Consider the following 13455-nt stretch of genomic DNA (forward strand, 5'->3'; position numbering starts at 1 on the left):
GCAGCTCTGCAGAGTTCCGGACCCGTCGCGAACTACGCTTTATGTGGCCCCAAATTGTAGTGGCTTAATCCGAACGAAGCATTGAACGCCCAGCACATCAAGAATCTCGTAATTCAATCACAAGAAAGGAGAAGCAATATACTCAGCTACCATAAAGTATTGCAAAAAGGTGTTCAATCAATCGAGCCAGAACTCCGTGCCCCACCCCATCGGATAGACTGCCTCTCCCCCATCGTTTTCCTCTCGTGGACTTGACTGCGCGCGCATCACATCCCATATCTGCCTTCCCATGACGCTTTCCCAATCCTTCTCACTCCAGTCTTTGAACTCCACCATACCTGTCCTCCGCCAGTGTCCCTCGCGCCCCAAATCCTCGATCCATGCCTTCAACCCCTCCAGGTCCTTTTTCGAATTCTCAATCTTCCAGTCTTCTTTCAGAGATGTGATCTTCTTCTCCAAATGGGTAATGTCATCGGCGAAGTGGTTGTACTGGCGACGGTAATCCACGGTAGGCGTGACAATGATGCCAGTGCCTGAGTAGGATATCGGAAGTTCTGGTTCATTGTCTGAACCGTAAGCTTGCTCTTCGAAGCCGATACCCAGGCCAGAGCTCGCTTTCTGGATGGTGTGCGATTTGGCTCTCAGGATGATGACATGAGAGTAATTAGGTGCAAGGTCAAAGGAGGACGGAGTCACGTCTGGATAGGCCATGAATAAGATTACTGAAGGCGCTGATGCTGATGAATCGGCTTTTCCGACGAGATTATCCTCGTTGGAGGCAAAAGTCTCGCCAAGCTTAGAGCCATCGTAGGATTTCGCCAAGATATTATAGTTACCAGTTTCATCGTCGTAGTATAGTGTACCTGGAGTGATTGGTGCTTTGATTTTGATGGAATTGCTTATGAGTTCGGGTTCAAGGTCTCTTGGATCGGCCACTGCAGCAGGTTCGTCTTTCACGCTTTTATTTGCGATTCCAATGTCCTGCTTGGGGACAACAGGGGCTGACTGGCTCCGTTCCTGGGTAGGGTTCGCTCGTGCACCGGAAGAGCTGTTCAGTCTTCTCGTAGTCTCCTTCTGCCACTTGTCCCACCCGAGCTGCATATCTTTCTTAATTGAGTCAGAGGGTATCCTACCAAAGACTGGCTTCGCTGCACCCTTGATAACAAAACGGATATCCTTCTCATCATGACCTTTAACTCGGTAGCAGCGATCGTCTAACACTCTTTTAGGCACAGACACGGCTCCTTGAATGCTCATCCAGCTCCAACTTGGTAGTCTCCATTGCAGGTCAACACTTCGCACAGTCGTCTTGATGTTGATAACAGTCCAATTTAGTTGTTCTTCCACAGCCAGAGCCCACGTACCTACTCCATAGTCATCCCCCCAAGCATCACGCACAAGCTTTGCGATGCTCCAAATCGCCCGCGTCTTATCAACTTGGTCGGTCAGATCGCACTGCGTATAGCTCAGCACAGCAGATGACCAAAACTCTCCAAGGGAGTCGGTGTTGACACCTGCAAGTGGAGCGTGTACCAATGATGACGACTCCTGAAGGCGACCACGCCAGTGCCGATCGGTGGATGCTGCATCGTCGAGCATAAGCGGTAGGCCTGATGGTAACGTTTCGCAAGCGGATATAGCGCCACAATCCCAGAAAATCTGGTTACGTGCAAAGTGCAAAATACGGGGCGATAGCATGCGTTCTGCTCAGTAAGTTAGTGTGATTTTCTCCAAAGATGTAGAGATGGTAGCCTGCTGACCCTGAAACACCCATCCCCTCTTGTAAATTTCCGTGTCGAGCAGTTCAGCATCCCATAGATTATCTGGCATGATTCTCCAAGCTGTCGTCCCAAAAATTGGCGAAGACCCGTCACCCTCGTACCCTCCGGGGAGTACATCTGAAGACTGTCTCTTCCTGAATAGTCCGCCGTGACTGTCCTTGGAATCAGCGGCTGCTAAATTGCAGTATGAGTTCCGATACACCTTGTGCATGAGCTGGCCCTCAGCTTGAAAATCTCCGTTGAGACCTTGTATGATACAGAGCGAGTCTGCGAGATATGAGCAAAAGGACAGGGTATGAATCACTTATAGGCGGTAATTTGAATGTTACTTACCTATCCAGATGTATCGGATGCCGAGATGCCTTGCGACGCTAATGGCTTCCTCGAAATTGGTCGATTTAAGGTCGGAAATTTTGATGCCTTTAGTCATATGCAACTTTTCCCTCTCACGCGTCGTAGTCAAGAACTTTGGATTGGGACCCCAGCAATGACTCAGAGTGACATACGGACCTTGTACACCTTCTTCTTTGGCATTCACAAGCCTGATAGAACTTTCATCGCCAAACACTAGGTCAAGAAGGCGAGTGGGCACCCAAGTGGTTTTGGAGGCCTTCATGCAATTTTCATGATGTTCGTTGCAGTTGTAGATCCATGCTTTGACCTGCAGTCCAACAGCCTTGCTAGCGACGTCTGTCGTTGCTCCGAGCTCGTCTTTCATGAGTGACTGGCCAAGCTCGTCCTCGGCAATAAAATGGAACATGCGTGATGGGTAAATGCTTCCGAGGTGTGATGCATCGTCCTTGAAGTGTGATTGTGTGCCGCGGGAATGTGACGCAACATCATATGAAGCTTTGCTACCGCCACCTGCTCCTAGTAGAGGTGCTACGCTTGACTCAATATCCTCTTTCTTCATTGCTGGGTGAAACATGATCAAAATTGAACTTTTGCTCTCACGGCTCCTGGCTGCGGTCCGAATTGACCAGCAGTAATACTGGCTGTCTAGACATAGGACCCTATCTGGATGTGCCTTATTGATGTCCAAGAAGTCTTTATACAGACTAGCGCAGAAGACACAAGCCCTGGCCTTCGATTCAGTCACACTGCTGTAGTCTCTTCGATAGATTCCGGATAATTTGCCACAACCCAAGATGTGAGTCTCGCACATCCCACAGAGCCGGCTCGTCGTTGGTCCTGGAGAAGGAACTTCATATTAGTTTACGGTGTGATACACGTACAAAAGTGGAAATTGTATGATTTCAAATCTGGTTAGTGGAATGACTGTATAGAGTAACGTACTTTGTATGGAAGTTAGTGGTGTTGGCAGGGTGCATGAGGGAATCATACCTGTGCATTGAACGATTCCATCTCTGCTTTTCATAATCAAGCTGCTCGGGTTCCTCTTCTACACTGTCTTCGTTTGAACCGAACTCATTCCTCTGCACTGATGTCATGGTGTAGCTTCGGATCAGCGGGCCCAATTCCTTCTTCTTTAGATCCAACTCTGATTTTGTAGGAAGGGCTGGCAGAGAATGCCTGGGTAGGGCTTGCGGCTGCCAGGCAGAAACACCAGCTCGGGATGACTGGTCAAAGTAATCTATCTGTGGTCGCAGTGAAGCTCCTATCGTGCTTTGACCAGCAAGTCCAAATCGATCAGCGGTGATCGGTGGTGATGAAACCAACGGCGGAGATGTCAATCTTGGCGGAATTTGAGAGATTGCCGTCCACGTCTTGGAAGTTCGGTATATATTGAGCTGGTTCCTGGCCCAAAACAATGAACTGTTATAGTTCTCTTTGATATAACGCGCAAAATGGACACTGTAAGCGCTAACATATCGATCCCCTGAATTGGAAACACGTTCCTGGATGAATCCATTTGTGTAACGTAGAATATCCTCGAGGCTACGTGGTGGGGCTTGCGCAAGATACGGTAAACGGCTTAATGCATCTCTCATCCAATTGGCTAACGAAACAAGAGCTATTCCTTGATTATTCTCTCCGACCGCAGCAATAGCCAGCAGGCCGATGTCAGCTTCGCGGTCCGGTCGTTGCTTGATACGTCCGATACCATCATCGAACATTGCGATTATGTTGCGGGGAAGCCTGTCGTTTACTTTGACAACAACATCGAGGCACTGCTCCCTGAAGACGTTGTCCAGATACAGCTTCGCTATAGTGATGTTCCTGTCGTAGCTCATGGATTTGATAATACGTTGAGACATGCCGGCATCTTCCAGGAACATATGAAGCTGAGGGACTCTAGACATTCGTCTCAGTTCCCACAAGAGGTATTCTTCCATGTTGTCTGGATAACTGACGTCAGTCGAGACGTGGTTGTAAGATTCCTCAAAGTGGGCTACGCCATGGACGACACATATTCGTTCTTTCACTCTACAGTCGTAGCACAAATCTACAAGAGGTTACATTTGAATAATGACACAAATCGGGATTGATTTAGTTTATCAACTTACCAAATGGCAGTTGTAGCGCAAAACATGCTTTGCATGACTTGGTAAAATCAGTAAGGTCCTGAGCGGACGATTTATCTGGATTCGACAGACAAGACTTACCCAGTACAGCTTCAGATTGTATGCCTGGCAGCCGTCGCAAATTTTTACTCTGGGTGGTTCGAAGGCAGGAACTCTCCTTGTCAACATGACGCGCAAACGATGAGCTCGAAGATCGGCTAATTCGCGATCGAGGAGGATTTGCAGATCGTGCCCTACTCGATCGTAGCCATCTATTACGAGGAACGTATGCTGATGCTTGTCCAAGAGAGACGTAATCGCGACGCGAAGGAGTGTGGTCCGTCTGGATACTGACTCGCCATAACGGCATGCTGTCTCATATTGCGCGAAGTGATTGTCGGTTTCTGGATCGATGCTTCGAAGCTGGTTGTGGATACATACCAGGAGATCTTCCAGTAAATCTGCGGCACTGACTTTGGTGTCCTTCCCAATGAATACAGAGACGACTGAACTTGTGCCATGCGCCCGTAGCCTGTTGACCGTGATTGCGGCAAGAGTTGTCTGTTCAGAATTGAGCTAACGTTCTATGTATGGAGCCTTCCGCGTACTTTGCCACAGCCAGGATCACCGTAGCAATGGAGTGCCCATGGGCGGTTGCCTTGTGACCAAACCCTGTAAATCTGCGACTCAAAGAAGACCTCACCAAAGAGATTTTCATAAGTTTCAGGAGTCAATCGGTATTCATCGGAAATGGCCGAGTGCGCAAGCCGGCGTCTCTGGCCGAATGGATCTGGTTTCCCAACCGTGTGTGACATCCTGACAGAATAGGAAGGCGCTGTCCTCCGAAATCAGGCTCCTCAACAGCTTTTTACACAGAAATGGAGCGCAGGAAGTTCAAAATCTCATTGGATAAACAGACCTTTGGATGGAGTCAGCCCATTTGAGGTCTCGGAAATGAGTGTAATGTCGTGGTAGTGTTCGTGGGGGCTGCGAGGTTGTTTAATGGTTCCGAGTGCACAAAGATGACAGCCACATCGGACCCTACCCTCCTTCGCGTCCAAAACCGATCACAGATCTCAGCTGCCCTGACCATGCCTGCAGCACTCGACGATCCTCAGCCAACAGAAGCGTTTTGTTCGTCCACCGGATAAAGGAGAAGATACCGTTTATCGTGACCGGTTTTCAAGTGCAGGGTGGTACTGAGAATTGATTCGCACCCTCATTTGCCTCTGGGGAGCTTCCAATACAGCTGAAGGCTGTGCGGCCAGAGATAGATCCTTTTCTAGGGTGCCAAACTCGAAGCCTTTTGCCTTCTGAGAGCACAATGTCGATACAAAAGAGCGTGACGGCTTGCCTGAGAATTATAATGCAGGCTATAAACCCATCTTGCTTCAATCTTTCCCACGTGCGCATCATGCTGTTCTTTCGCGCTTTGTCGCTGTTGTCGATCCTTGTGCCGGGATCGGCCAAGCCGCTACTGTCGGGGGTCGTGCCGCGGCAGGACAGGGCCCCACTTACATGGGACCAAACCATCTGTGGCGACATTGTCATCGATGCGCAAAAGGGTGAGTTGACTTATCACAGCAAACAGCTGAATATGGCGCTGATCTCGAGTAGGTAACCGAATCTTCTACGCCGAAGAAGTGTTTGAATGCTTGTCACGCGTTCCTTTCAACGATGCCGTTGCTACCCGTTTCATCAACTACTATAACATGACTCTACAATTTCAGAGTACACTCGCATTTCTGAAAACCCCTCCTCACGGTTATCAACAACCACCTGTTGATGTAATCGAAGTACTCGGTGACATCCAGCGCAACATCACTTCAGGGGTATACAAGAAGCAGTACAGCTTTGAAGCTGATGTTCAACTGTAAGTACTTTGTGGATGCAAGGCACAAGTTGATCTAGCACTCACAACATCACAGTCTTATCAGTCGCATGCATGATTCACATGTCACTCTCAGCTCTGGCATTATGAACGCCTTCTCCTTCGTTAGCCCGTATGGCATCGTGTCAGCATCCTCAGACGGAAAGCAACTTCCAGAAATCTACATTGCAGAAGATATCCGCAATGGTCGTCTACATGGCTATAAACCTGCCCCGATCAACAAGATCAATGGTAGAGACGCTGTCGAATTCCTCGCAGAATTTGCAACACTCAATACAGACGGCTATGTCGAGCCACACGCAGACTGGAATTCGCTTATGGACAGTCCAGCTTTATACATCAGTGGAGATCTAAGTATCTTTCAGTCTGCAACATTTTACCCTGGAGACAAGCTTGAAGTAACCTTCAAAAACGGGACACCACATCATGCATACTGGCTGTCAATATACAATGAGCTGGATAATCCTGGACCATTAACCACGGCTGGAGATTTCTACAACTACTTCGTTCTCGGTCTAAAACCTGCTAGCTACAAGGAAGGAAGTATCTGGTGGCCAATAGATCCGGCGCACAATGAGACATCCAGTGGTAACGCGCCGTCCATCAATTTGTACGAAGAAATATGCTCAAGTGGCCACCCCTCACAGCTCAACTGGTGCCAGGCAAGCTCTGGCACCTACCCCAATGATCCAGTAGTATCTCAACCCGATCTTGCCATTACAGGAGGTGGCGTCGTTAGCGGCTACTTCCTCAAAGACATGTCTACTGGTGTCTTGAGTGTCCCAACGTTCATGCAATTCGACCCTAACACTGGATTCTTCCAAGACACTGTGGAGTACTTCATCGGAAATGCGACACAACAAAACATTTCTCGGATCGTGATCGATCTACAAACGAATTCTGGTGGCGAAGTGTTCCTGGCCTACAACACATTCAAACAGTTTTTCTACAATATTGATCCGTACGCAGCGACCCGAATCCGGAGTCATGAGCTCACTAATGTTCTTGGTGCAGCTTACTCTGAATGGTGGAAAGGGCTCGAGACGGACCTTGACGCTAACGGATTCGCGTACAGCTACGCTGCGGCAGAAGAATGGATCGCGGTGAATCGCATCAACGCTGCCACTGGAAGCAATTTCTCTTCTTGGGCTGACTACTATGGCCGCGTGTCTGATCATGGAGATCTATTCTCTGCCGCTGTAAGCATTACCCTACAAACTATAGGGCTTTACTGACAAAGCATAGCAACGTTACAATCTCTCGAACGAGGTATTCGATATCGCTGCTTTCGAGGGTTGGGTACCATACGGATATGGCATTAACAAAGCTGACACCCCATCGCCGCAGCCGTGGGCTCCCAATGATGTTGTCATTCTGACAGATGGCTTATGCGCATCGGCCTGTGCCGTGTTCGTGGAAATGATGACTCAAGCCGGCGTGCGAACAGTTGCAGTTGGTGGACGTCCCGAGCCTGGCCCCATGCAAGCTGTCGGTGGTAGCCGTGGCGCCCGAGTCTACCATGCCTCTGAATTGGACGAAGATTTCGGCTTTGTTTCAGACACCATCAAGAACAGTACCGCCGCAGCACAACTACCCAGTCGCTCAGATACAGGCATGTGGATCACAGATGCCACTATCAACATACGCGACCAGGTGCGCGCGAATGAGACGACGCCGCTACATTTCAAGTATGGAGCAGCCGATTGCCGCATTTATTATACGCTGGACAACATCTTCAACACAACGCGTCTTTGGCGCGACGCTGCGAAGGCAACATGGGATGACCGCTCGCTATGCGTCGCTGGCTCCACTGGCTTCCCGTCTGCACGAAACGCGACTTCGAAGCAAACTCCTCCAAGTCAAACCACATATGTACCCACCCTCAGTCTTGACCCAGACAGTTCAATTCAAGTACTCAGTAACATTACGCTTGGCGGTATCGAAGCCGGCGACGGCTTGCCCTTTCTTGGAATCACGAGCTGTAACATTGGCTGCAGTCGTGGAAGACAATGCTTAGCCACCGTACTGAGGTGTAACGGCGCCTACAGGGACACTACAGCTTGCCTTCCTCAATGCCTCAGTACCGATCCGAATAGTTGCCCAGAGACATCGCGTTGCGACTACAACCCCGGGTCGATAGGATCCACAATCAATGCGTACGGGGATCGAGCCGCCTATGCATTTGGGACACCACTGCACGTGGGCTTTTGCAGACCGACAGGGCCGAATCAGATGCTTGCGTGCCCGCGTTAGGGTACTTGAATATGAAGCAAGGTTGTGTATCATACGTCACGGAGGATCGAAAAGCCCGATCTTTCATGTTTTTCTGTGTTATCATATTGGATGTAAGGCGTGTTTATAACTTCTCTTTGGTTTACTTCACTCCATTGTACGAAGAACACAGTTGCTGCTGGTGGCATGATGATGCTTTTCAAAGACAATTGAACCATTTTCCAGAGCCAACTCACACCATATCGAATATTAGGCGCAGACATTAGACAATATCCAGGCTAGTGAAGACCATAACGAAGGCGTTTACATTGTGTTCCTATCGTTTCTAAATTTTACGAGGTCTGTTCGTGCCCCGAAAGCCGCATGATCTAGGCAGTTCTCCATTGGCCCAATACTGGCGTCCTAAATCCTGACAAACTCATTTTCTAGTTCAAAGGGTCGACTACCTGATAAGTCGAGATTCTACAAATCACGCTGATACGTTGCTTCAATTAGGTCGAATGAAGCAGAAATTATGTTGTCACTTGGATATGATCTTCCCTAAAATCTTCATGTTCTTTTCCCCGTGAGGAATAGCTTGTCTGCTGATGTCACTGACTTAGAACCATCGTTACCATGGAGCGTGCCAACTCCCACAGAGCCTTAATTTATGGCGTAAGGTGTTCACCTATGTAAAGATGTGCTGACAGCAGAGCCGCTCGGATATCGATGAAGCAGCTAGGATGCTAGCTAGTATCGGTTGGGGTCGAATCAGCAGGCGCTGGGTTGCGCAGGTGGTAACTACCCTCTCCATTGGAGCCTGTGGCCTCTGATGACTCGAGGCACAGTTGCATTATCTAGAATCGATCTAGATGATTTCTTCGGTCGCCAGATCCGTGTTGCTTTCAAGAGAACAGTCCCGGTATCATGTTGTTGTATCTGCATTTGTGCAACAAATCATCGAGAATCTGGGCCTGCCAAGGTTCTGTACCTGTACTAGAGCCTACCGAGTGTTTCAGAACGGCCATATCCTGCGGACTTCCTCTGGTGACTTGTTGTACTCGTTACTTCTGCGCATGAGTTCCTCTAGCAAGTCCTTATTCTGTTGTACCTTTAATGTAAAGTCAAGCTGGGGGGAGATCCAGCCTTCAGAATCAGTGTCGAGGAGCTTTTTAGCGAGTTCTTGGATCCTATGGAAGTCGCGGTATTCTTGGAACTGCTGGCTGTGCCTTTGGATCTCCTCGTCGCTAAATTCCAATGGGCATGGACCCTCGAAGCCAATATCATCCCAGGCCTCGGCAATCTGTATAAGACATGCCCGAAGTGGGATTATACCCTCCTCAGACGCTTCTCCACATCTGGTGAAAAGATCCTGCAGGAAGGAGGGCATGAAGAAGGCTTTGTATGCTTGCGGGTTGTGAACTGAAGAAGCTACTTCGTATGCCTTCGCCATTCTGGCTTGTCTTGTCTTGAACTCGGCTATCTGCTTATCAGCAGCATCTAGAGTCTCGTAATCCTCAGGTAAATCAGGCATTGCTGAGTCCAAGACAAAGTCAGGGTCCAAAGATAAAATTTCCGGGAAGCGAGCTTGTAGAACCAATGGTGAGACTGAAATCGACTGCCAGTCGATGAGCGAGACGACCTTTGTTGGGTCTTCGGAGGACACGAAGATGTTACCCATGTGCAGATCTGTGTGCCACAGCACCGGTTGAGAAACTCTGTCAATGATCGTGCCCGTGTCTAGTCTAGACATGACCTCCGTGGCCATGTTCAGAACGGCGAGTTGTCCTTCAGTAGAGATGGTAGGTCGATCAGGCATCGTGATTGAGTAATGCTCTCTGATGCGCCCGACCTCGCGTTTCACGAGTGCATCACCAAGAGATGAAATATTCAGCCCTATTGTGAATGTTAAATAAGAACACTGCAGTTGCCCATTCAACTCACAAGGACCTCGATCGAAGTTTGTTGAAGGCACAATTTTTGTGTCTTCCTCCGACTGACTGTTCCACTGCCGCTCACAGGATGGCCCTATGCAGAACTTTTGCGAAGGATCTGCATCACGACTCAATTCAAATTGCGCCTCGTCCTTAGCCAACGATTCGCGGAGGTACAAGCTTCCACTTGCGGGAAAGCATATCGATGCGAGTTCACCTTCCAGTTCCGTTATATGCTGGACAAGTTCAAAGCGATCAGAATCACTCATCGTGCCCCAAGTGTTGAATAGCTGTACTCCAGAGGCCTTCTCCATGATGATATACTCTGCGCCAACAGGATTCGACGGATCCGAGCTCCATGCTAAGACTCTAGGCACGGGAATACTAGTGTGTGCTTGTACTGCCATGGTATTATTAGTCCCGATCGAAGCACTTAGCGATGATGCGCTTACGGTAGTAAAGCACGGCCACCTCTGAAGCAGTTGTATACTTTGGTGGACCTGCAATGGGAAAGGGAATCTTGGCGACAATTTCCCGCTCATCCTCTTTTCGCATAAGAAGTGCCTTGCTGAACCCTCCTTCAAGCTTCTCAATTGCTTGAATAGGTGAGAGTGGCCCACCAGCTGATGCAGCTACAGAGCAAAGCTGGTCGACATCAAATCGAACAAATCTTCGATCGCAAGCGTGGGTCTCATTCACGAGGAAACGGCCATTTGTGTAAGCGAATAGCTCGTCGCGGCTGATGGACTTGCCCCGACATGTAATAGAGAGGGCACGTGAGGAACGGGCTGATGCGGACTGCTCGCTACCTCTCCAAACCCTCTTCCCAGCACTTATCAGCGTTCGTAATAAGGCCATGGCTGTCGACCTTGGGGGTGAATGCTGGGCCGTTCGTCGTTGTAATGCTGAATGTTGGGTTGTCACGAATGCGCGCATGTTTGAAAATAAGGGCTAACTTGATCAAGTTAACGCTGATGAGGCACGTGCGCGTTTCTCAAAGGTAAGCTCACGAGGTCTCATTATTCTAGTTGGTACCTGTGTATGCAAGTCCATGTATATAAACATTCCGCTGTCGCTACAGGATATGGTGCTACAAAGGTAGTATAAGTCATCTCGAACATGGTGACTGAGTATGGGAGGCAACCTAAAGCAGGCTTTTGCAGGCCGTCATGTTCAGGTTCAAGGCTGGCGTATTGAAACTGGATAGAAGGATGCAGAGGAGGATTTTCTACCTGCAACGAAAGATTTGCAAGTGTGTTTTGAGCTCCTGTCTTCTATCTTCTGGCCTTGTCGACAGGGCCTGTATTGTTATTCTCTTTCCATCATCACTCAAGTACATGATATGCATCAGCTTCTGGAGCGATAGTAGTATACTTGCATAAACCACAGAGAAGCCTCTAGATTGCATTGTAAAGGTGCAGAGGAAAAGCTTGAGTATCTACGGCGTCCCGTTGGTGACAGCACGCCGATGACGAAACGCTGACCAACGAAGATGGCGCGTGCAAGAGACAGAACACGTTATGGGCTCGTACATATCGCAACGAAGGCTTTTTCATTGTTTCTAATCTTTAAAAGATCGGGGTAGCCCCAAGAGCCGCATGATCTGGGCAGTTCTCAATCGACCTCATCCTGACGTCCAAGACCGTAATAGACTCATTTACCAACTGGATGGGTTGGATGATGAATGCCTCAATACTGATACCAAGACATCCGAAAGAGAGAAGAGTCATGGAGAAACTCTACGATATCGTTTCAATCTCTGATTGAGAAGTGATGCTCGAATCGTTCACTCACTGTCTCTCTGCATCTCCTAATCGATCGAAATAGTCATTGGTGAAATCAACAACAGCATCGGAGTCCTCAGGCTCATCGCCCACGTCTTTCTTGTCTCCCGCGGCAGATTACTCCTGAAATTATGATTCAAAGGCCCATTGATGATGGGTAGGAAGTCGTAGCCCAAGCGCTCACCGCCATAGAAGTAATCTCGCAATATGCCCATCTTGCAACGCGGCGTCCGAGCATCATTCAAGCTGACGACAAAGCTTGAGACATACTGCATCACGAACGCTCGCCACTTCTTGTTGGCCATGGGGTGGAACATTGCAGTCGTGTCTTGGTATACGCCGCCTGCACGAATGTGAGGACCGATGCCAGTGGAATAGCCTTCTCGGCTGAGTGCTTGGCTGTCGGTGAAGGTGACATGGAACTTAGATGCACCTGGCGGTTTGCCCAAGCAAATCTTGAGGAGCGGCAGGATATCCACGCTTGCAAGATTGCGGCGACCATTGCTGTTTCGCATCCTCATATCGATGGTAAGGCGACCAATGATATCAGCGTCACAGCAGCCATGGTTGTCGATGAATGTGTTGATTTAGTCAGGAACGTCGACCAGGTACATGTACACCTGATGGCCAGTGGCTTCTCGGTGTATTGGCAAAAACTCGGATCGAATCTGTTAGCAGACTTGGGTCAGGCCGAGCCACTGACGCTTGAGATGGAGCCACTGAGCGTGAGCGATTGGCGCGGGCTCTTGATGGCCATCGGGTCTAGTTGGGCCATGGAGTGCACCAGTAGAAGTCTCGGTGGTGTAGGCGTAGATGAGGTTGCGCACCTCTGGCAAATGTTAGTAGCGGCGCGATTGGAGAGACTGGCATAATTTATACCTCCGGGAAGACGCAAGAGAGGAGATTTGACGGTGTCACCCTCGGCCATGACAGTGGTCGAGAGGTCCGCACCTCCACTGAAAAGCTTGCATGTTTGATTGTTTCAAAGATTGTGAGAGCTGATATCTCGTGTTTGATGCTGGCGAGGTGTGGAAGCCGTAGTTACGTCAGGTGAGAGCAACGCTAGCAATGCGCGCGTTTGCCGTTCCAAAGCAAAGCATGCCCGTAAGAAACGTATCGATGTACAAAGGCAAATCGTGGTTGACACCATCCAGACTTTCTCGCCTCCAGACATTCGCGAGTTCTCAACTCAGAATATGGCATGTTTGGGTCAGGGCGCAGAAGTGTTTGGGTTAGGGTGCGTCGAGGGCGCGGGTCATCCGTGTTGTAGATCGATTTAAGACTTGACAAGAAAGGAAAATCGTGCATGTAAAACTTCATGTAAGACAGAAAAAGTACATAGGCGAAGACCCAGGCGCAGAGTAACGGATAACAACCTGTTCAAAAAGC

At 49.2% G+C, this 13455-nt stretch overlaps 7 protein-coding genes across 7 annotated transcripts; 1 reads left to right on the forward strand and 6 right to left on the reverse strand.

The window, feature by feature from the left end:
- Positions 1-177: 177 nt before the first annotated feature.
- On the reverse strand, positions 178-2709 carry SNOG_05530 (hypothetical protein; the record flags this gene model as incomplete). The annotated part of the gene is made up of 4 exons (XM_001795883.1): positions 178-1190; positions 1365-1610; positions 1761-2048; positions 2115-2709. The coding sequence occupies 4 exons, from the start codon at positions 2707-2709 to the stop codon at positions 178-180; spliced, it is 2142 nt and encodes a 713-aa protein (XP_001795935.1).
- A 163-nt stretch (positions 2710-2872) lies between these two features.
- SNOG_05531 (hypothetical protein) lies at positions 2873-3232 on the reverse strand (the record flags this gene model as incomplete). The annotated part of the gene is made up of 2 exons (XM_001795884.1): positions 2873-2984; positions 3078-3232. 2 exons carry the CDS (start codon positions 3230-3232, stop codon positions 2873-2875), a joined length of 267 nt encoding a protein of 88 aa, XP_001795936.1.
- Positions 3233-3431: 199 nt separating this feature from the next.
- SNOG_05532 (hypothetical protein) lies at positions 3432-5061 on the reverse strand (the record flags this gene model as incomplete). The annotated part of the gene is given in 6 exon segments (XM_001795885.1): positions 3432-3557; positions 3611-4188; positions 4250-4286; positions 4349-4669; positions 4688-4807; positions 4855-5061. The coding sequence occupies 6 exon segments, from the start codon at positions 5059-5061 to the stop codon at positions 3432-3434; spliced, it is 1389 nt and encodes a 462-aa protein (XP_001795937.1).
- A 551-nt stretch (positions 5062-5612) lies between these two features.
- SNOG_05533 (hypothetical protein) lies at positions 5613-8390 on the forward strand (the record flags this gene model as incomplete). Its single annotated transcript, XM_001795886.1, has 4 exons — positions 5613-5811; positions 5864-6119; positions 6175-7336; positions 7383-8390. 4 exons carry the CDS (start codon positions 5613-5615, stop codon positions 8388-8390), a joined length of 2625 nt encoding a protein of 874 aa, XP_001795938.1.
- Positions 8391-9363: 973 nt separating this feature from the next.
- On the reverse strand, positions 9364-10167 carry SNOG_05534 (hypothetical protein; the record flags this gene model as incomplete). The annotated part of the gene is made up of 1 exon (XM_001795887.1): positions 9364-10167. One exon carries the CDS (start codon positions 10165-10167, stop codon positions 9364-9366), a length of 804 nt encoding a protein of 267 aa, XP_001795939.1.
- A 1925-nt stretch (positions 10168-12092) lies between these two features.
- Positions 12093-12631, reverse strand: SNOG_05535 (hypothetical protein; the record flags this gene model as incomplete). The annotated part of the gene is made up of 2 exons (XM_001795888.1): positions 12093-12521; positions 12605-12631. The coding sequence occupies 2 exons, from the start codon at positions 12629-12631 to the stop codon at positions 12093-12095; spliced, it is 456 nt and encodes a 151-aa protein (XP_001795940.1).
- A 106-nt stretch (positions 12632-12737) lies between these two features.
- SNOG_05536 (hypothetical protein) lies at positions 12738-12994 on the reverse strand (the record flags this gene model as incomplete). Its single annotated transcript, XM_001795889.1, has 2 exons — positions 12738-12895; positions 12946-12994. The coding sequence occupies 2 exons, from the start codon at positions 12992-12994 to the stop codon at positions 12738-12740; spliced, it is 207 nt and encodes a 68-aa protein (XP_001795941.1).
- Positions 12995-13455: the final 461 nt, after the last annotated feature.

The sequence above is a fragment of the Parastagonospora nodorum genome, assembly GCF_000146915.1.
Source record: "Parastagonospora nodorum SN15 chromosome Unknown scaffold_8, whole genome shotgun sequence".
NCBI lineage: Eukaryota > Fungi > Ascomycota > Dothideomycetes > Pleosporales > Phaeosphaeriaceae > Parastagonospora > Parastagonospora nodorum.